The 23450-nt window shown below is 51.1% G+C and overlaps 1 protein-coding gene across 3 annotated transcripts in view; it reads left to right on the top strand.

Annotated features, from left to right (window-relative positions):
- BRAF (B-Raf proto-oncogene, serine/threonine kinase) overlaps window positions 1-23450 on the top strand; it is an 803995-nt gene that overhangs the window by 177457 nt on the left and 603088 nt on the right. For all 3 annotated transcript variants that reach the window (XM_085651927.1, XM_085651928.1, XM_085651929.1), the window contains exon 4: window positions 1869-1972. In XM_085651927.1, the coding sequence (XP_085508053.1) occupies window positions 1869-1972 (104 nt within the window). The remainder of the gene's footprint in view (window positions 1-1868; window positions 1973-23450) is intronic.

Raw genomic sequence — 23450 nt, 5'->3', positions numbered from 1 at the left:
TTTATGACTTAAAGTTGGGCTTGACTTTCCTCATGTATATGCCTTTCTAGTCTGTGCGTGTCTGCTTGCTGCGCCTCCTGACCTTGAAGACCGTCTTCCATCATTTTGATTACATGAACTTGTCCCGAGTGAACTGTTGACACTTTCAGCACAACCATCCTCCATTCTTTTTTTTCCATACAGATTGGTGCTGATATCTCAGGTGACCACCTCACCAAAAGCTGTGACTCCTACATTGGTCAATCCATCACTTTATCAGCGTTTTTTGCTCCTCCTCAACCCTCGAAAGAGGAGAAGCTCCATCGGTTAGACCCCAAGAGGGCTTTTAGATAGATTGTACCAAGAACCAGCGAGTGGACGATTATATTTTTGTGGAGTTATCCAGAGCAAAAAAAGATTGCTTTGTAGAAGAGCACCTTTAATTCTGCCCTTCTATGCTACTTTCCTGAAGCATTATCTGGAAATCTTCTCATTGAGGGCACAAGTCTAATTGGCTATCTGCTAGTCTTTGGCTGTCAGCTCCCGTGCCCCATGCGTGCACACTGTGAGCTTCATTTGACTCCAACTGCTCCAACACCTGGTGCCCTCCCCCCCTCAGAAACCCACCCACCCCAACGGACCACTCATGCAGCCTCGGCATCATACTTGACTCTTTACTCACCATGAACCGCCAGATCAACACATTGTCCTTCACATGCTTCAACACCCGCATACTTCGCAAGACCTTCAAGTGGATCCCCCCGACTCTAGCAAGACAGTTACGCACGTACTCATCACCAGCAGACTGGACTACCGATCGCTCTCTACGCTGGAATCAACAAAAGAACTCCCCTGCAAACTCCAAACTGTACAGAACGCCGCAGCCAGACTTGTCCTCAACATCCCACGACATGACCACATCACCCATCACCTCCGCAACTACACTGGCTCCCCGTCGAAAGAAGAATAACCTTCAAACTGCTCACACGTGCCTACAAAGCCCTCCACAACACGGGACCCCAATACCTCAACGAACTAATCTCCTTCCACGCCCCCAAGAGAAACCTCTGCTCTGCTGACCTCGCCCTAGCCCCGGTCCCTCGCATCCACAGGGCCAGAGCAGGTGGCGAGTCCTTCTCCTATCTCGCAGACAAGACCTGAAATGAACTTCCCCTTCGCATCAGACGCTGCACCAGTTCAGAAAGGACCTCAAGACCTTGCTCTTCGAATGACCAACTGAGCTACTGCCCCCCCCAGTGTCTTGAGACCCTCACGGGTGAGTAGTGCGCTTTACAACGATTGATTGATTGATTGATTGACCTGCTCGCTCTATGCTCACATTTTACTTCTGCTGCCAAGACACTCTGGAAGCTTCTCCCTTTCCTGCATTCAGCTGCATACCCGGGCTGTATTTTTGTTTGCTTCATTGGTGGCACGAATAATACTTTGGAGCTACATGTCCATCGCCGTCTCACACTACACCTCACCGCCGCTATGTCAGTTTTTTAATATTCCAAAATATTATAATACTTAAAATTGATAGCATTATAGAGATAATTAGTTGCCATGATGATATAGCTGGAGTGTGCTAACAAAGCTGATACCATCAAAATTACCAAATGCCCTCTAGCTGATGACAATTCAAAATGTGTCTGAATGCAAACAAACATTGTTCCAGAAAAGTAGCTTCCTGTTTTTGGTTCGCTTATTCACAGAGGGAATTCGACTGTTGAATGGTATTTCATGTGTTAATGTCCTATTTCAACAATGAGATACATTAAAATGCAGTACCTGATCAAAATACACGTATTCTGAAGTTGAAATATTACAGTTTATTTTTTTTCTTACCTTTGTGTCTGATGATGAATAATTTGTTTTTTATCTTGCAGGTTCCTGCGAGGTGTGGGGTGACGGTGCGAGAGAGCCTTAAAAAAGCTCTGATGATGAGAGGTCTGATCCCGGAGTGCTGTGCTGTGTACAGAATCCAGGATGGGTACGCTTTGTGTTTAAGCTCTATGAATATCTAATTTGTTGAGGAACGGAGGACCAAGGAAGTGAGTACGTTTAAGAGACAGTTGTGGTTGGAGGCGGCGGAGGTACATAGGTTTAGAAGGTTGGAAATCTGGCTTCACTCAGTTTACAAAACAGTAGTGATATTGGCCTGCTTTTCCCAGTATAAGACAGACTTGCAGTTTGTAAGAGTCTACGATTTGTGTGTGTGTTTGAGTACTTTAGATGTTGAGATGGGTACAGTGGAACATGATTCTCCATCTTTGGGTTTTAATTGATATTTGTAAACCAAGAATATATCTTTTAAAGTGTAGGATGCTAGATCAGGTAGTTGAAAATGAATGCTGCCTAAAAGGAATGTTTTCTGCCTTTTTCATTTTGAATAAAGAAATACAGTAACAGTGGGACATGTATTTTCAAGCATCAGTAGTTTCTAGTCCATCTAGGATATTACGACTTAATGATATATTCAACTTCAGTGAAAATGCACACGAGGATAAGAAGCTTAATATTTACTATACTATAACAAAGGTGTCCGCATCCATTTGTTTAAAAGCTCTGGAGTCTAAAGACTCCTCTGTAGTACCTTTAGAGCTATCATAAGAAAATGTCTCTTTGCATGATCACCCCAAAGTTTTGGACTGATGCACCTGTTTTTCGACTCTGAGCGCACACTGGGGCCTACTAACCGGACCTCAAGGCTAGTGTTCTAACCTATTACAAAAGGTATGTTGAATTGCCTACACCTAATTGGCATAAGCTGACTTACTTATAAGTCCCTAAGATATGGTACCAAGGGTACCCAGGGCATGTAAGGCAGAGTTTCATTCCCTCCCCCCATTGCTCCACCCTGGGTGTGGCAACGTACAAAATAGCTCCCAACCAGCCAATGCAGTCTGGAAGAGCAGTTTTAAAAATGCTAGTTTGACATTGCTATTCGAACCAATGGCAAAGCCACCACTTCCCTTAATAACATATGCAAGTCTCCTCCAAGGTAGGCCTATGGAGCTCTAAGACAGGGAGCAGCATATTATTAAGTAGGACTTACACATTTGATATGTCCTAACAGCAAAACTTCAACATTTTAATTTTTGCTGTGGTGTTGTTAGTAGCCCCATTGGCTAACACAGTGTTACCGGCTGACCTCTCAGTCCGGCTAACTTCTGAATGGGACTACAAAAATGAAAAATGGGTACTTCAATGTATCAAACTAATTGTGGCATTAAACCCGACTTGATGCCCAAGTCGAATTTAATGTGACTTTTAAGGAAAGGCAACTTTTAGGAAGTTTCCACTCTGTTGCCCAGTTTGTTCAGTGACCTTGAATAAATGCTGACCACCAAGACAGCCTTCTGCTCTCCAGGGCAGTTGTGTGAACGACCCCAAGGCTCATGAATAATAACTCTCTTTTACAGTACGCCACTCAGGGTATTGCCCAAAAGGTGAGCTTCAAAGGCTAAGCCGCCTTTGGTGTGCAAATGGTGACCACATTCCTGAAGGGTTAGTTCCTCCTTCCTTCAGCAAAACAAGCTGGCGGAGGAACAGAGAGGGTAGACCAGTGCCCAAACCGGTTTTACCATGGGTGTGTAGGCCACAGGTTGCCCCACTTCCAGGGCGAGCTACCAAGCTCTTAACATTCAACGAAGGGTTCAGACATCTTGGGAGCGCGCTAAATAGTGCACACTGGGATTAGATGCCACATGTAGCCGGACCTCATCACATGGGGAGAGGTATCCTGGTATCCCATTGGCTAGTGACCGCACCACCCCTCCCCCAACCCCAAAGCATTTTCTGGGCATAAATATGGCACCCATGGCACCTCGAACCTCAGGTCCCGTTGGAACTGGAGAAGGAACTGAAGGACTGCCCTGCTGATCCCTGGACCTGGCAAGAGAGGCAACACAATCTTCTGAACTGCAACTGCTGCACCTTGGGCTAGCGAAGAGAGGGCTGTGCCTGAGGCTCTTAGCTCATGGAAAAGTCACTCCCGAGCCCCAGACCAAAGAAGTGACGCCAAGGGTCAGTTGGCTGACCCTCCGGAACTTGAACCAGGGCCATCAAAGCTGAAGACCCCCCATTCCGTTAAGGCAGTAGCCACTTTCTATGAATCACCGCTGCTGGGCACTGGAAGAGACCGATCCTTGATAACTAAAAGTTGAACACAAGCCTGCTTGACCCTGGAGTGTCGTATGAGTCCAGATTAGTTGCCCAGGAGGGACACCAACCTCCACCAAAGGATACTGCTGGACCCATTGTGTACTGACATCAATAGCACAGCCGCGGCTGGCCTTCGTCTGTTTCAAAGAGGATTTCGCTAGACTCTGACCCCTGTGGCCAAAGTCACCCCACTTTACTGAGGAATAACCGCAAGGACACCCCTGACGAATGTACAGCACCCTGAGCGTCCTTCAGCATCCTGCATCCCCAGCGTCAGGATCACTCCATTGAAGCCTATGACAGTTGTGATGTAAAGTGTTGAACTGGGCTTCAGACTGCTGTGGTGAGCAGGTAACTGTCCAGATACTCCTTCTTGCCCCTCGTTAATGTGGCATTTGAACTAAAGAAGTCTGTGTATACATACATTATCCGGCCTGTTAATGAAAGTAACCAATTTGAAGCGTGAAACATCTATGAATTATGACGGGCTGGCAAGAAAAGAGGAAGTCAAATGTTTACAAACAGAACAAGCAAAGCTATTATATGGTCCCTAATTTATCAATATTTCCGTACCTACATCCCAGACCTATAGGCTTCGCTTTACGACACCTCGCTCTGCTTCTTGTCAGGTTTGGATATTGTTGAGTTTTTCTTATCACCTGCTATAATGATGAACAGATGTGTGTTCTGTCAACATGTCTGTATGATTATGTTGCTACAGAGTCCATAGTTGTTAGCAAATTAGTATCAATCTTAGTCAGATTCTGGAAGGGATGGGGTCTTTTCCCTAATTTTGTTGTCCAAAGTTGAACCCGAACCTGGATGTAGCGTACCTAGTTCCACCTTCCTCCTACATGGAATGCTGGTGACGCCTACCACCCCACTACCCTCTTTCTTTGTTTTACAGTGCCATGTCCCAATCGGGCTCAGTTGGATCCTCAGCGGCTCATTGGTCCCTCCGGAGCACCACCTGCTCTCCAGCCCATTTCATGCAGCTTCTGGGCTGTTCGTTTTGGAGTGTAGAAGGATCTTAGATTTGACTGGATACTGCACTCTGTTTTGAGGTTCAATGCTCTCAACGTTTGTTTGAGTTTTTCAGAGGACTTTCTCTGTACATGTACAAACATCTTATAGTCTGGAAATGTGATCTCTCGGTTGGACTCATTGTATGGTACCTTTATTGCGGGCTTTTTGTAGGATGGAGTCTCTATCCTTGGTTGAGTATCCTACAATAAGTAGCCTTAGAGGGACCTCTAGCGGTGGTCTTTGAGTTTGGGCCTGAGGAAAACCCTTGATGATATAATTTGAGAGCTCGGCTTCAGGGACCCATGTTCTAAAGCAATCATTGTTTTTTTTTTATAAAGTAAGCTGTAGGGGTGAGGGTCAACAGCATACTTCCATTTGGTCAGTGTATTATATCTTTGTAGTGCTGTTCTTGTCAAGGAGGTGAGTGGCAATGATCATCCCGCTTCAGAGCTGTTCAGAGCTCTCCAGATGTCCAGCCAGTTCTTCATGCTAAAGACCCCACAGTCCAGCCATTGTCTGTGCTCAGGTCTTTAATTCTTGGGGGAATTCCCGGTCGAGGGAGATCACATGCCTTTGATTGGTGTGCTTAGGCCACATAGAGGCCCACCCATCAGTCCCAGTAATTCTTCGGAGCTGTCCCAGCCCTTATTTGACTCGCCTTACTCTGACCTGTTCTAGCATTTATCCTTAAGTCCTGCTTTGAAGAGCAGGGGTGTGCAGGGGAAGTAGGGGGGGCACAAGCAGTAAGGATCCCTTGTTCTGCACTAATGAGGGGCTTACAACCCTGCTGTCCTCCGTATGTGTCCCCCAGACTGCTCACAAATCTACTGCCATGCCATAGGAGGTTACCAATCCAGGTCCAGGGCCCCACTTGACATCCTCTTGTGGGGGGCGTCACCCACATCTGTCTTTCCCTCACTCACTTAACAGCAAGTGTCTGGCAGAGGGCAAACACTAAGCTTTCTCTTTTCTCCTTTTTTATGATGCGGGCCTTGCCCATGACCGTGCCCCCACCCCAACTAGACTCCCATCTCGGGTTGTCAGTCTGCCACCTGCACCATTGTGGTGGGCCGCATGTTCGCCTCCTCTGGACTGATAATCTGCCACCTGTGCTGACCAGTGTGGTGACAATGCAACTTGCAGCCCTACATAGGCCCATGAGCCACAGAAGCGTTGACCAGGTATTCAAGGGTATTGAAGCACCATCCTATATAACATGTGCCAAATAATGGTGCAGGACTTTACATGATTTAGTTGGGCGCTCTTCTAACATGCGGTTATCATCTTGGCAAACCCCTGTTAGTATTGTTTACCCTCTATAGGTACAGCGATATGGGGTTGCACTGGTGTAAAGAATAGTAAGCACAAAAAATGCTTGTAGACTTTAATTGAATCTTAGTAATATCCGCTGATCAAATTACATCTTGCGATCAAACCTCTGCAAAAAGCAGGCTACATTTAAGCCAGGTTTTGTGATGGATATGTTTTTGCACTAATAGGTGGGTGCTCGTTTTTGAAATTCTGACTCTTGTGAATGCACAACCTGACTGCCCAGTCATTCCTTGGTTCAGGTATATTAATGTATTGATGTATAAGAAAGGATGTGATGAATACTGTGATTACCGTGAATTGCTTACTGAAAACACTGGCCTAATTGCAAAGGGGAGGTTAAGTAATTTAATATATGGATGAAGGCCACCTCCCCTTAGACAATTAAGTACTGATTTTCCACCACAACCAGTTGTTGGCTATGGCAGTCTCAGTATAGCTCTTTACCTGAGGTGCTACCTTTGTATCTTAAATGTTTACTAGTGTTTGCTTTGGCTTTTTATACCAGGCACTGGGCATGGACAGTGGTTGACTGTGGAATGTGACAGTGTTTCTGTTTCCAAAGTGATCATTGTTATGTTACTCCAGTATTGGAACTTTAATAGATTCCCATAGCTTGTATAATTCCTCGTTGTCGGAATGGGAGTCTCGGTAAACAAAATAACATAGCAGTAGGTACAAAAGATAAAGAAAAAGGCCTAGGGCTCATTCCCTTTTGTAGCATATCCACCTCTTTTTGTAAAAGAGACCAAAATAAAGCAACAGCCAATCAGATTAGCCTCACCCCACAGAAACCTCCTGAGAGAACCTCAGAGCCTCAGATTTTCTACCGCACGTTGTGCTTAGGGAGTCTCCTTTGAGCTCTGCTCACTTCAACTCTAGTTGACTGCTTTTTTCAACATTTTTTCTTCAGAACTGTTTAGTGTTTCATTCAGATATGTCTGACAAGGAGAAGAAAGCCCTTTTCAAGCCTTGTTCCACCTGTGGCAAGAAGAGGGTGTATGTGGAGGACAGGCATAAGGACTGCATTTATTGCCTGTACCCGGATCATAAGGCAGCGGACTGCAAGATCTGCCGCACCTTCTCTACGAAGACCCTCCGGGACTGTGAGGGTCGCCTTCTCACTTGGCTCCAGAAGGTAAAGTCGAGGAAGGGAACTCTGTCAAGTGACAGTAAGGACTCATCATCTGGCACCTCATCTCGAAGGTCAGTGAAAAGGGGTAGGGCTTCCCCTTCACCATCCTCAGAACGTCCTATGGCCTCAAAAAAGACCCCCCCCGTGAGTCTGAGAGCCGGAGTCCGAGTAAATCTCCTCACCACGGTGCAAAGGAGAGGGAAGGACAATATGCAGCTACAGCAGTGGTGGAGTCTGCTAAAGCTTTTAAAAAGCCCTCTTCTCTATCTTCTGAGAAGTCAGAGAAAGAATCCAGATCGTCGACGACGCTGCAGAAGACTCCGTCGACGAAGACTTCAAAATCTCAGGTGAAAAAAGTTACACCGACGACAGGCTCGTCGACGGTACCTTCTAGTCCCATATCGACGTCGGTGTCGACTGGAGCGTCGGCGACGGTTACGGCGACGACGAGAGTGCCGACGAAGGTGTTGACGACGGTGGCGGCGATGATGGTGTCGTCCACGAGTGCAGTGACGACGACGACGGCAGGAGTGTCGACGGTCTCGTCGACTGCAGTGTCGACGACGCCCATCTCTTCGTCGACGATTCAACCGTTGACAGTGCATCTTCCGTCGACGAACTCGTCGACAATGGTTTACGACCCCAATGCCGACGGTACCGTCGACGACATCTTCGTCGACGGAGAGGATTACAATATCCTTAAAGAGAATAACGCGTGATATGACGTCACCAAGGAGGGTTACCCCCTTGCCTCCCGCACTGTTGCTCGAGGAAGAAGAGGACTCTGACGGGGATGATCCGGATTCTTGTGGCTATGCCCATAGTCCCTCACAATTGTTGGTAAAATGTCAGGACACTGATTCTGAGGGCGAATACACTCATGAATACTCATACCAACAATCCTATTGTCGTCAGGAAAGCGCAGGCCAGGAGATGGTTTCAGTCCCTTCTTCCCTCCTGGCAGATCTCCAGGGCATGTTGCAGGATTATAGGAAGAGGTTTTCTCAAGCTCCTCCTCCTCCATCTTCGACTTTCTCTGCAGTACATGCTGTGTCTACACCATCGGCATCTGCAGTGTTTTCTCCGGGAGAACCATCCCAGATGGTTTCACAGCCACAGGTATCCAGCCCAGGTTTACCTCCAGTGGTCCAGGATGTTCAGGATGATTCCTCGGACGAGGATCAGGACGATGGCAACAGGTCTAACCAGTGTGTTGAGTGGGAGGATTATGTGATCCCGGATCCAGCTTCACCTACTCTGGATCCAGTGGATTCTCCCCCGGCAGTCATTGGGGGATTTCACAATCTGATGGAAAGAGCCTCCAGTAGATTCAAACTTCCTATGCCTTCAGTTCAAACGGAATGCTTCCTTTATGATTTTAAGGAGTCCTACTGGAAAGTGGTCCGTTCTATTCCCATTGTCTGCCAAGTGTGGGACGAAGGTTTGAAGGCAATGAAGAACCCGGCTACTGTTATTCCAGTTTTGCCACGCCTGGAGAAGAAGTACAAGGCGCCTGAGGATAGTCCAGCGTCCTTGATAGGTCAACCGAAGCCGGATTCGGTAATATTCCAGGCGGCGCAAAGAAAGTCACGCAATCCTTCTGCACCACTGACAACTCCTCCCGATAAAGAAGGCAGGCGCCTTGATAATGCGGGGAAAAGGTTTTCCTCTATGGCGAGTCTTTTGGTACGGGCAGCGAATGCGTTGGCGATCCTTGGTAGGTTCGATCGCCAAATATGGTGCGACCTCTCACCATTTTTGGACCAGCTCCCACAGGAGTCCAAGGCGGAGGCCAAGAAGATTCTACAGGAGGGAGAGGCTACATCGGCGGAAGTGATCGACTGCGCCATGGATATCGCCACAACAGCTTTCCGTTCACTGGCAGGCGCGGCTGTTCTTCGTCGCCAGGGCTGGCTCCGGGCGATATGGTTCCGACCGGAGGTTCAGAACAAAATCCTGGACCTCCCGTTTGATGGTGAGCCATTATTTTGTAAACATATCGACAATGCCCTCCAGGACAATAAAAAAGATAAGGAGATGGCAAGATCTCTAGGAAATCTTCAATATCGGAAGGTTGCTTTCCGTGGGGCCAGGGGGAAGAGTACCACATCCTACAGAGGCTCGTACCAACAACAACGGTACTCTTCTTATGGTTCAACGTCTCAGTCGTATCGACCAACGTACCAACAACGACAAGGCCAGACCTCGTCTTTCTCTAGGTCCAACATTAGAGGAAAACAAAATCTCCAGGGACGTGACACCTCCAAGAGACAATAGCAGCGTTCTGGCTCTGCCTACTGTACTCACCTCCCCGTTAAAACCTGTGGGAGGCAGGGTGCCCCAATACCTCCACAACTGGAAACGGAAAACATCAGACCGTTGGGTGCTCAACATCATTCGAGATGGCCATACGCTGGAGTTTCTTCATATGCCACCTTTCAAGCCCCCTGTCGCTATGCCTTTAAAACATCTGCGTCTCTTACGGCTCGAAGTTCATCAGATGCTCCTCAAGGGAGCAGTGGAGCCGGTTCCCCTGTCTCAGAGGAGGGACGGTTTCTACTCCAGGTTTTTCCTGGTCAAGAAGACGCTGGGGAAATGGTGCCCCATTTTAGATCTCAGGGAGCTAAACACCTATCTCATCAGTCAATCTTTCGGGTGGTCCCTCTCCAGGATATCTTACGTCTCCTCAACCCGGGAGAGTTCATGGCCACTCTCGATCTCGAGGATGTGTATTTTCACATAATCATTCATCCAACCCACAGGAGGTTTCTACGATTCACGGTAGCCAAGAGCCACTTTCAATTCAAAGTTTTATCCTTTGGACTTCGCTCTGCCCCGAGGATCTTTACCAAGGTGCTGGCACCAGTGGCAGCTTTCCTCAGGAAACAGCATTTTCAAATCTTTCCCTACCTGGATGACTGGTTGCTGAAGGCTCCGTCCAGGCGGATAGTGGAGGAGACAGTCGAGGCATGTACGACTCTGTTCAGCAATCTGGGTCTGACTCTCAACAGGGAGAAGTCGTCTCTCTGTCCGTCCAAGAGAGCACGATTCCTAGGGGCTATCTTAGACATGTCTCTCAACAGGGCTTCTCCATCCTTCGAAAGGCAAGAGAAACTAAGGTCCTTGGCTCATCTGTTGAGAAAAAGAAAGTGTCTTTCAGTACACCGTTACAAATCCCTTCTAGGAGTGATCTCTTCATGCATCCCTCTGATACCCCACTCCAGATTGCGGATGCGCTCTCTTCAGGAGCAACTAGACATGCAATGGCAACAAGTTCACGGCTCTTTCGACGACAAGGTGGTGATTACTGCGGCAGTGAAAGAAGCAGCCTTGTGGTGGACACAGGAGGAGAATGTATCCCAAGGTCTATTCTTCGTAAGCAATCCGGCTCCTCAAGTTGTCACAACAGATGCCTCGCTGGAAGGTTGGGGTGCGGTGCTTCAAGACTTGTAAGACATGTAAGCGGGCATTGGTTGCCCCGGCACCGCCTTCTTCACATCAACCTCCTGGAGCTCAGAGCGATTCGTCTGGCTCTACAAGCATTTCTTCCACGTTTGCAGGGTACGGCGGTTCTCGTCCACACGGACAACACCACGGCCATGCACTACATCAACAAGGAAGGGGGTACCAGATCTCTGGAGGCTCAAAAATTTGGGAGTGGGCGATCCAACACGGAATATCGCTCACGTCAGAACACCTACCAGGAGTGCTAAACGAAAAGGCAGACAGGCTCAGCAGGCTTTTGTCAGTCCGCCACGAGTGGGAACTAAACCAGACGGTCTTGGACGACATTTTTCACCGGTGGGACAAACCCTCAATAGATCTCTTTGCTACCCCGGTGAACAGAAAATCGCTGGGGAATGCGCTTTCGATAGCTTGGTCAAGAGCATTTGTGTACGCTTTTCCCACCCATTCCGTTAATACCGAGGATACTCAGGAAGATCAAAACGGAGCCATGCAAGATGATTCTCATAGCCCCAGCTTGGCCGAGGCAGTTTTGGTTCACGGAGCTTCACCTCCTTTCTCTGGCCCCTCCACGTCCTCTTCGGACGAACCCGGATCTTCTCACGATGTCCAAGGGCCAGATCTGGCATCCAGATCCTCGTTCCTTACACCTCTCCGCATGGCTCCTGAGCAGCGAGAATACCTAGATCTTCATCTCTCGGACGAAATAAGAGATGTTCTCTCTCAGGCCAGAGCTCCTTCAACTAACAAGACTTACCGTCTAAATTGGAAACGATTTTGCATCTGGTGCCAACAGCAAGGTGTGGACCCTTTCTTGTCTCAGCCTCATCAAGTTCTTCCTTATTTCCTGTCCTTGGCTAAGGCAGGTCTGGCTCATTCGTCCATAAAGGTTCACTTGGCTGCAGTTTCTCGCTACAGACGCACTGCATCTGGGCCTTCTCTTTGGTCCTCTAGAATTGTCAAACAATTTCTCAAAGGCCTATTTCGAGTCTTTCCTCCAGTGAGGCCTCCGCCTCCCACATGGCATTTGAACTTGGTTCTCACCCAGCTGATGAAGCCTCCCTTTGAACCGGTTCATCGAGCAGATTTGAAATTCCTCTCATCGAAATTAGCGCTCCTTCTTGCTCTCACTTTGGCAAGACGTATTGGAGAATTACAAGCTCTCACAATCCAGAAACCTTTCCACCAATTCAAAAGGAATACAGTGATTCTAAGGACTAATCCAAAGTTCATGCCAAAGGTGCCTTCGGATTTTCATTTCAATGAGCCGTTAATTCTCAAGGCTTTCTTGCCTCAGCCATCTACACCGTCAGAAAGGGCACTTCATTCGCTACACGTGCAGCGGTGCTTGAAATTATATCTGGACCGTGCTAAAGAATTTCGGAAATCTTCTCAATTGTTAATTGCATTCAGTGCTCCCCGCAAAGGCTTACCCCTGTCCAAGCTGGGTATTGCTCAATGGATCTCCAGTGCTATACAGTTCTGTCATTCTGCAGCGGACAAGCCTCTAGATGGCAGAATTAGAGCACACTCGACAAGGGCCATGACTTCCTCTATGACTCTCTTTGCGGGGGTCCAGATTAGAGACCTCTGCAGGGCTGCAACTTGGAGCAGCACGCACACCTTCACAAGACATTACTGCCTGGAGACCTTGGCACAAGAAGACACGGCTGTAGGCCAGGCAGTCCTGAGGAACCTCTTCCATTGAGTGGTAAGCTTTTCTTTCTTCCCTCTTTCTTTTCTTATTGTTATTTGCACATTTTGCTATTGTTCTTTATGTGATTGCATTGTTGTTTTATGTTTTCCTTAAAAAAAAAAAAAGAGGGAAAAGGAGAATGGAGAATGAGATGTCACTAAGGGAGCAAAATGTGCTTCTGACTGCTAGCTACTCTGATACAAGCTATGGGAATCTATGAAAGTTCCAATACTGGAGTAAGAAAACAAGTTACTTACCTGTAACTTTGGTTCTCCAGTATTGGTAACTTTCATCGATTCCTATGCGCCCACCCTCCTCCCCTGGGAAAGCTCAGCCCTCTGCAGGTTTGGTTGTACTGTTACACAACGGCTACGAAAATCTGAGGCTCTGAGGTTCTCTCAGGAGGGTTCTGTGGGGTGAGGCTAATCTGATTGACTGTTGCTTTATGTTGGTCTCTTTTACAAAAAGAGGTGGATATGCTACAAAAGGGAATGAGGCCTAGACCTTTTTCTTTCTCTTTTGTACCTACTGCTATGTTATTTTGTTTACCGAGACTCCCATTCCAACGACGGGGAATGATACAAGCTATGGGAATCTATGAAAGTTACCAATACTGGAGAACCAAAGTTACAGGTAAGAACCATGTTTTCTTCCTTTGCTTATCTTTTGAGGAGTGGAGATCTAGCACTTCTTGTTTTCAAATGTTACTATTTACTCTTGTTCTGAAGCACCTAAATGTGTACTCAGAAAGCTTTCCTAAAAGGTTTTAAAAGACATATTACCTGTTGTCCTATAATAAAGAAATTGGCTAATAAAGTAAAAATTACCAATATTTGTTTATAAATTACTTAATTTGAGCCCATTTTTAACCCAGCCCGTAAACCTTAGCACTGCTCAAGCAAGTAACCACTGTTTCATTACATTTTGTAAGTCATAAGCAGTTACATATTTGCCTTATTAAACATTTCCAATTCTCAGGCACTTTAGGGCACATGCATAGAATGTGGAGTGGTGTCGACAATCGGGTTCACTCCTCTCTCTCAACCAGCCTTTTTGGCATTTCTCCTGTGGAAAAAGAGAAAACCCAAACCATTCTGATCACTCAAGACTGGCTAAAAAGGGTTATGTACTCACACATATTGAGATACTTCTGTGTTTCGCTCTGTCTACCTCTCAAACCAGACCTCCTCTCTCAGTCGGAGGGCAGGTTCTACATCCAGCTCCCGAGCCTCCACCTTCATGCCTAGAGATTGAGCTTGGACACTCAGGCTCTTTCCAGCTGCCTCCGGTCGTAATCCATGTCATACTTTCAATTCTTTGTCCCTCCACAAAATCAATACATCATGTGAGCAATTTCTAAGTAGAATTGTACATCAGAAGAAAAAGCTACTTACTTTCCATAACGATCTTTCTGGTGGATATTATTTCTTCCTGATGATTCTCCAGTCATCCTACCTACTTTCATATTCTTAAGGGAATTTACAGGCCACAATATTAACAAGGTTCCAGTCTAATTCTTGCATCTGACTTCCACACTTGTTGGTCGGTTTCTTGTTTCTGCCTCTAAAGGTATGGGAAAATATTTGGCAAACTGACATTAGATGCGTCAGGGTGTGTGTTCCAGTGATATCCTTCCTTTTCTGTTGCTGAGTAGATCCCCCACCTCCTGTCAGCATAGGAGAGCTGTGAAAAGATTCCCGATCTAGTTTGACACCTTGGCATGGTGAAGTCTCAGTAGTATCCACCAGAAAGATTGTTACCGAAGGTAAGTAACTTTTTTGTTTTGTTTAGTTTTTTTGTACTGTTTTGCTAGAGTTTGAGTCTGTAACGTGTTTGTGATTTCTTATTTTTGAACTACCTAAATTGGAGTTTTAACTTTTTCATCCTGTTCTCCCTTCATCATGACTGGGTGGGAATTGACAGGCGGGGCCAGAAAAAAGCTTCTCTAAATTCAATGTTAGGTGATGTTTTTGGTAATAGTTGGGTGACGTTGTATGTGTTGCCCCCAATAGTCCTACAAATAAATCCTGGAATGAAGCAACATCTTGGGCTACAACAGTTTGAAAGATGGGAGTAGGGGGGCTCTGGTGAACATTCTGCATTAGCACAGATAAGCTGTACCCTAAGAGTTTTAGAAAGGGAGTCAATAGTTCCTGATTACTTACCAGACAGTCCACGTTACTTGCTCCACAACATATATGTGTCATACTGTCTGCTGCCAAATTGCTGCTTGCTTGGGGTCGGGTGCTTAAATTTTAGGGAATTTGTTAGTCAGTCTTCTAAGATGAGCAGAGAGATCAATTTGCCAACAAAGTAAAGAATTAGCATCATCCACCTCTCCTAGCAGCCCTATCTGTTGGTCATAGGAGAGTTGAATTTTAGTGATATCCTTAATATGGATGGAGACTTCATCCCAAAACATTTATCACTTTACAGATGTGTCTTGTGCCTGCTTGCTGGGGACATCCCTTCCAGCAGTCGTCAAGATTGTCTGGCTTAAGCTACCTTTGAAGTGTTTTCTTGCTACTTGAATCATCTATAGATGCTTGATGATCTTGATCAGATGTTAATCCAGAAGTCCTCTTCAATTTCCTTCTTGAGTTTCCTTTTCTAATCTGAGATGTAATGGTGTCTAGGTTGTGTCAGATCTCCTTCCAGTGCTTTGTAAGGAATAATAATGTTCCTGTCGTGTTTATTTGCAAAAGCAAATGTTCGGTTTTGGTCAGGGCTCATATTGCTGCTAAAACAGTCGCTTGCTTGATTGAGCCGCTTTAGGAGATATCTGTGATCAGACTTCTGTTTTCTCTCAATTGGAACCTTTCATATTTGGTTTTAATGATTTTAGGGACTCCTTCCTCTGATAGGTGACCTGATATCTGAGGTTAGTTATGATTCTGTCATTGGAATGTTGCTTCCAGTGGTAAATCTAAATTAATGGCTATCTCCATTATCAGTGAGGCAAATGTTATTTACCAATTACATGTGGTCATTGTTCACCAACCTATGGTTATTATCGTCGTTATCAAAGGTCATTTCTCCAAACCTCTCCTTATGTCTCGAGAGACCTACATCACTCATACCCGTGAGAAAGTGGACTTTTTATAGTGCATCCTTCCTAAGACACTACTACTATCACCAAAGTACTAAGGCCTAAAAGGAGAGAGATTGCGATTTCCTACCTCACACTTGACTAATGTGCTTCTATTTTATTATTTAATATTATATTAGGTCTGACAGGACCCAGATTCCTCGCCCACACTTATTAGAATCAGTGGGGTAGGTACTTGCCAAAAACTGCTACTAACAGGCAGCCTCTCCACAAACACTTTATACAAACGTTTTTAGTGAGAGATTCCTGATATTTATACTGGATTATTTTTTAAACTTGGAGAGAGTGTTTCACCTCGGTGGACCTAAGATGTTACAATTTTGTATAGCAAGGTAAAAAGATCTTTTAATACTCTCTCTACTCCTTTTTATCGTAGGCTTGCTAGATCCTTGAATCCATTCACACCCCTTATATCTCACCATACTATTGTGTTTTCATTGGTGTGTTAATATTATACAATAAATATATATAGATAAAGCCTGATGCCATGGCCAAACCAGTCTTTCCGATTCTCCATCTAAATAATCATTGTTAATTGTGGGCTTTTCCTTTTAGGGATCATAACTAAACGTACACTCTCTAAGCTGAGTCGCACTCATGTGCATGTGGGCAGCTATTAACCACTGCCACATTCACCCAAACTCTTATACACGCTTGGCATGCTAATTGATCGTTTAGCATTTGTTCATATCCCTGAAAACTTACATTCTGTCCCTTGGGAAATGGTTTCATAGGCAGGGTGGCAGTTAGAATGTTGCACTTGAAATGAAAATTAACAATTTTTTTTTTTGATAAACAAGTTTTTATTGTTTTAAACGGTACAACAACAGAAACAGTCTGGTATTCCGAAGCAGTACCACACAGCAATACATTAGGAAGCACCCCCCGTCCCCCCCCCGCCCCCAGAAGCCCCCCTCCACCCCCCGAACCGCCCTACTAAAGTATATTGCCTAGCCATTTCCCCCAAACTTTCCGGTATTTCTTGGGGCATCCTCGTGCCCGATAGAGAGTCCGCTCCTGCGCCGCGCACCAGTCCACCCCAGCTCCCCATTTAGCCACACTTGGCGGCAACGGCTGCTTCCATGCCGCTGCAATGTCGCGCTTGGCCACCATCAAGGCCGTCATGAGAAACAGCTGCTCTGAACGTGTGCCATCTAAGCCATCTGTGATGCCCAGCAGCGAGTGTCGGGGGTCGTGTGGCACCTCCCACCCCAGGACCTCCGTAAGCTCGGTTTCAATGCCTCTCCAGAACCCCTCCAGGGCCGGGCAGGACCACACCATATGCAGGAAGTCCGCCGGCTCGGAACCACAGCGGGGGCAGGCCGCGTCCCCGGAGAGGCCCGCACGGTGAAGGCGAGCCGGTGTGAGGTATGCCGCATGGAGATAATAAATTTGGATGAGTCGTAGCTTAGCGGAGGCCGTCACCAAGCGGGGGGCCATAAGGGCGTCCCGCCAGTCGGCCTCATCCAGGGGACCCACCCACCCCTCCCAGCGCTCCTTAAGACCCGCAAGGGATGTAGGGGTGCAATTGACGAGGGAGCGGTAAATCCTGGAAATGCCCCCCCTCCCCAGGTTGCCCAGCAGGACCTGAGCCTCCGGGGGGCTGTGGTCTGGCAGCCGGACGTCCAGTGGGGTGTAGGTGCGTATGGCGTGGCGCAGCTGGAGGTATCTATAAAGTTGAGAGGAGTGAAGGGAAAAACGCGCCTGAAGCTCTGAGAAGGAACACATCCGCCCTCCCCGCCAGACGTCCCCCAGTTGGGAAATGCCGATGAGGTCCCATGATTTGAAGCCTTCCAGCTTTGTGACCTCCCGCAACCACGTCCCGTGCCACAGGGGGGTGACCCGGGTCAACCGTCCCGTCCATCGGGTGAGGCGGAGCGCCGCTCGCCAGGACAGGAATACAGCCCTGGTGATGTCCGGGCAAGAAGCAGGGATGGGGGCGCCGTACAGGCGATCTTGGATATCGGCGAAACCCAAGCCGTTAAGTTCCACCCTGTAGGCCGGGTCGGACCAACCCCCTCCAAACCAGTCGTGAATGACCAGGAGGCGGGTGGCCATGTAGTAGAGGTAAAGATCAGACATGCCCAGGCCCCCGTCAAAGGTGGGTATGCGGCACGCCGACAGAGCCAGCCGCCGCCTCCCCTCGCCCCAGAAAAATCTCGTCGCCATCCCGTCTAGTTCGCGGAGCCACGGTCGCGGAAAGGAGAGGGGGGCGTTTTGCAATACGTACAGAAACCGGGGAAGGATCATCATTTTGTAGAGGGCGACCCTCCCTAGCGGGTTAAGGGGCAGCTGTTGCCATCGCGCCAGGTCGACCTTGGCTCTCTTGACCAGGGGGGCGACATTGAGCGCCCAGCTCAGCTCCGGGAGGAGGGAGACCCAGATGCCCAGGTACTGAAATGATAGGCGGCGCAGAGGGATGGTCTCCTGCCAGTCAAAGCATTCCCTGGAGGGGTGCAACGGAACCAGGATCGACTTCCGCGGATTGAGGGAGAGACCCGATGCCCGGCCGAAACGGCTCAGAATGGATAGTGCGCGCGGTCCGGAGCGCGCTGGGTCCCCAAGGTACAGTAGGACATCATCCGCAAAGAGGGCGATTTTGTCGGGTTCCAGGCCAGGCCATTCCCACCCCCGAAGGAGGGGGTCAGATCTAATCAGGGCGGCCAGAGGTTCCATCACCAGAGCGAAGAGAAGGGGCGACAGTGGGCAACCCTGCCTCGTCCCCCGGCCGATCCGAAAGGGCCTTGACAACGCACCATTAACCAATACTCTGGCACGGGCCGGGCATAGAGGACTCGCACCATCCCCACGAACCGAGGGCCAAAGCCCATGCGGGACAGGACGTCAAAGAGGTAGGCCCACCCCACCGAATCGAAAGCCTTTTCGAAGTCGACGAGGAGTAGAGCGAGGTACGGGGTCAGACGATGGCGGTGGGCCAAGGCCACGTGGAGACGGCACAGACAGTGGCGCGTGCCCCGAGCGGGCATGAAGCCACATTGATCTGGGTGGACCAAGGTAGACAACAGGGGCCTAAGCCGCTGGGCCAAGACCGCCGCATAGAGCTTCACATCGGTGTTGATGAGCGAAATTGGGCGGTAGGCAGCTCTATCGGTGGACGGCGGCGTGGATTTGGGCAAAACCACAATCGTGGCCAGGTCAGACTCCGGGGGGAAGGAACCCCTCTCAAGCGCCTCCGCATAGTGAGCTCTCAGCCGCGGGACCAGGGTGTCCCTATAGGCCGCAAAGAATTCCTGAGGAAAGCCGTCCGGGCCTGGTGTCTTCCCCGCTGACATACGCCCGATTGCTTCCCCGATTTCTTCGACGGAGATGGGGGCCTCCAGGCTCTCCATTTCGTCCGGCCGAAACCGGGCCAGGCAGGCGGTCCCGGGCGCGAGCAGGGCGTCCAGAGAAAGGTCCGGCGCACGCGCTCGGTAGAGCTGAGAATAGAACTGGGCAAATGCCGTTGCCATCGCCACGGAGGAAGACTGGAGCACCCCCGACGAGTCGGTAATCGCCGGAATGATGCGCGACGCCCTGGGGTAAGTGGCCAGGCGGTGCAACGGTGCACCGTTCTTGTCCCCCCAGCCATACACCCTCGCTACCGAGGACTGCCAAAGAAGCTTGGCCGCCTCGAGGGACCGCTGACAAATCTCCTGACGAAGGAGCCGCAACTGACGGTCCACCGCCGGGTCGTCGTGCTCGGAGAGCGACTGCTCCAGCCGCAGCGCCCGGGCTTCGCAAGCAGTGAGCTGCCGCAGCTGTGTCTGGCGGTGCCGCACCACATGTGCCTTGGCCGCCCCCCTGATGGTTGCCTTGCAAGCCTCCCAGAGGGTGCCCGCCGACGAAACGGAGCCCTCATTGGCACCGTAATAATGAGTAAGCTCAGTGCCAACCGCCTCAAGCAATGTCTTATCCTGGAGGAACCAGGCGCTGAACCTCCACACCGGCCTAGCCGCGTGAGGCGGAGGGCCCAGACTCAGGAGGACTGGTGAGTGATCCGAAATGCCCCTGGGAAGGATGCGGGCATCCTGGACGCTTCCGCACTCGGTGGGAGGGACAAAAATCACATCAATACGGGCGTGAGAGTGGTGAGCGGCTGAAGTGTGGGTGTATTGACGATCGTGAGGATGCCAGAGCCTCCAGGCGTCGCAGAGGCCCTGGGCCTCCGCCCATCCCGCCAGCTGTCTCGCCCGCGCGGCGCGGGAATCTGAAATCGGTCCCGACGAATCCAGCTGTGGGGCCAGGACCGCGTTAAAGTCGCCCCCAAGGACGGTAGCGCCCACGGGGAGAGAGTCCAGCAACGAGGCAGCGTGGGATAAAGCCTGCGACAATCCCGAGGGGGGCACATAGAGCGAAAGGAAGCTGACCGGGCGACCCTCCATTGTACCACAAATAGCAATCCCGATTCCATGGGGCGCACGGGCCACCCTCTGAAGGACGAAGGGGAAGGAACGACGCAGCAGGACCGCCACCCCGCGGGAACCACGGGAAAACCCCAAGTGCCACACCCGGTCGTACCCGTAACGCGCCAAGAAAGGGCATTTTTCCCCAAGGAGATGGGTCTCCTGAAGGAGGAGGACGTCGGCCCCAATGCGCTGAGCATACTTAAGGACCGCCGTGCGCTTAAGCCTATCCAGCAGGCCGTTCACATTCCAGGACAGGATACGCAGCTGCGCCCTGGGGGCTACGTCAGCCATAGATACAACGGGCGCACTGGGACGCCGCAGGGTCGGAGCCACCCCAGGGGAGCCAGGAGGACATCATGCCGCACCGGCGCGCAGGGACCAGGACCCATGGGGGAAAGCAGGGGACAGACAATAGGGGGCCAGGGGTGCCAGGCTGGGAGCGGGTGGCAGCAGACCGTGTGTGTGAGCCAGCGTGGAGCGCTGCAATGACGCCCGCGGGAGGAAGCCAAGGGGCGCCAAGACGGGAGCGGGCAGCAGCAGGCCGTGTGTGTGAGCAAGCGCGGAGCTTTGCAGTAACGTTCGCAGGAAGCAGCGATGCGGCGCATCCAGGAAAAACCAGACACAAACGAAGAGGACCACCCTCCCTAGGAGGAACATCCAACAAACATCCAACAAAAACCCACCCCCCAACCCCCCACCCTACACTTCGAGAACTGAAGCATCTGTCGCCCTAACTCCAACAACTATTACAAAAGCCCCAAGCGAAACGCTCGGGTGTCAAGAGCGTGGTGGACCCCTCCAGAAGTACGGATGCAAGTGTTCCGGCCTAGACTACTACCCATGAGCGGAGATCCGCTGAGTCCAGGACCGTGGCGGAGGCGGGGGCCGGGCCGCCAGAGCTGCTGCCAAGACAGAAGACCACCCAGAGTCAAATGGCCGGGCTGCGGGAGAGATCAGAAAGGTCCACAGGCGCGATGAGGGGGGTCAGGGACGGGTCCGGCGGGCGCGGTGACCGGCTCCGGAGGCCCCCAGCCGCCTGAGAGGATGTCCCGGATGAGGCCGACGAGTCCCTCGGCCTCCTGCCCGACACGCTCGTGGAGCGAGGCCCAGCTGCCAACCCCCCCCCCGGGGCCGCCGGGACTGTGTGCGTCTCCTGCGGCGTGGGCGAGGAGGTCTGGTTGTATCCAGGTCCGAAGGCCTCCGAGCCGGGGACGCCCGCCCAGATTGGCGCAGGGGTCGCTCCTCAGTGAGCCAAGTCCAGGCCGCCGGGGAGTGTCGAAAAACAGGGTCTTATCCTGAAAGACCACGCGGAGGCGGGCCGGGAATTGAAGTTGGTATCGAAGACCCAAGGAGCGCATCTTATGTTTCACCTCCAGGTATGAGCGGCGTTGCTCTTGAACCTCCCGGGTGTAGTCGGGGAAAACCATGATGGTGTGGTTATTGAAGGACAGGGGAGACTGCACTCGCGACTCCTTCAGAATAGCGTCTCTGTCTCTGAAATTGAGGATCCGCAGGATGAAGGGGCGCGGTGGGGCCCCCACCGGAGGTTTGGCGGCCAACGACCGGTGCGCTCTTTCCACTACAAACCAGGTGGACAAGCTGGCCGCCGGCATCCAGGACTTAAACCACTTCTCTAGAAAGTCGTCGGTGCGGCCAGATTCGACCCCCTCCGGAAAGCCCACCAGGCGGAGGTTGTTGCGGCGGGCCCGGTTTTCGGCATCCTCCGCCAGCCGGTGCAGTTCCTTGGAATGGGTCGTGAGCTCCCGGACCTGATCTTGGAGCTGCCGGATGTCGTCCTCCGCGGTCGAAATTCGGGACTCCGTCTCGGTGATGCGGGCCGTGGCATTGCGGAGATCTTGTCGAAGGAGCGCCACGTCCACCTTCACCTCCCCGACCATCCCCTCCAAGGACGTGCGGGAGGCGGTGATGGCCTGCAGAATGGCGGCAAGGTCCGTGCCGGGAGTCGGCGCCGCCTCCCCCCCAACACCCGGGGGGTCGGAGGTCGTGAAGCGATCAATCTTGGTCTGGTGGGGCGCGGCCGCCGACTTGGCACCCCTTTCCTTGCCCATGACTGCCCTCGGGGCACGTGCGCCGGTGCCCAGGCGCTGTGTGGCTCGCCGTCCCAGTGTCCCAACAGCCAGCTGGTGCGGATTCGAGGGGCAGGAGCGGTGCCCTCCTCCCGCTGCGACGGGCCAAGAGACCACCGGGGGTGCCGCAGCCCCGCGTAAAGGTGACCCAGCGTGGTCTAGTCCCACCGGTATCTCAGGCACAGGGCCCGTGACCAATTAAGCCCCCACAGCGGCCTCCCGGGCACCCACCGGCGGCGCTCCCCGCCGCGATCTGCAACTGAGCCCCCCCCCAAGGAGGGGGGAGGAAATAGGGGTCCCTTCTCTGCCCAGGCGGCGACGGGGGAGGGGAGCACACGGACCCTCGTGTGGCGATGAGCCCCCGCCGCCAACCGCCGACGCCAGTACCTGTTGTGGGTGCTACACGTTGTCTGCGCCAGTTCTCGGCCACCACAGAGAAGGAATCCAGGCCCGGCCCCACGGGGCCGCTCACTCAGGTGCGCGCCTCCCTCCTCGGATCGGCGTTGTCTCGGGGTCTCTGCAGGGCTCAGGAGTCCCGTGGGCACAGCATGCAGCCGCCAAGAGCCGTCCCAAACCCCCGTTAGGGCTCACCCACTCAACAGGCACCGGAACTGCAGCCCCGGAATCTTCCTCCGTTCTCCCTGCCAAAGTGGGAGTGCGACCTCTCTCTCTCGCGCCCACGCTGTCCGGTATGGCAGCTGAGTCTGCCGCAGCGCCGCCGGGAGGGCCTCCGGTCGCGATTCAGAACCAGGCTGCCGAGGCTGCTCCTTCACAGGGCCAGTCCCACCATCAATGACCATAGAGCACCAGGCGGTGAGGGGAAAAGCCCGTCAGGCCAGCCGCCGCCTCTCCGCAGAACACGCAGCCAAGGTGTGCCCCTCACCGCAGCAGCACGTTCAGGAGCATCCAGCGCCGCAAAGGCCAGCCATTCTGCGAGCGAGCAATCCGCTCCTCAGGCACCGGAACTGCAGCCCCGGAGTCCTCCGCTGATCTCCCTGCCAGAGTCGGAGCGCGGCCTCACACTCGCCCCCGCGCCGCCCGATATGGCAGC

Source organism: Triturus cristatus, chromosome 4_1 (genome assembly GCF_964204655.1).
Source record: "Triturus cristatus chromosome 4_1, aTriCri1.1, whole genome shotgun sequence".
NCBI classification, from domain to species: Eukaryota; Metazoa; Chordata; class Amphibia; order Caudata; family Salamandridae; genus Triturus; species Triturus cristatus.
Note: the sequence above shows the minus strand (reverse complement) of the source record. Positions and strands in the feature narration are given on the sequence as shown.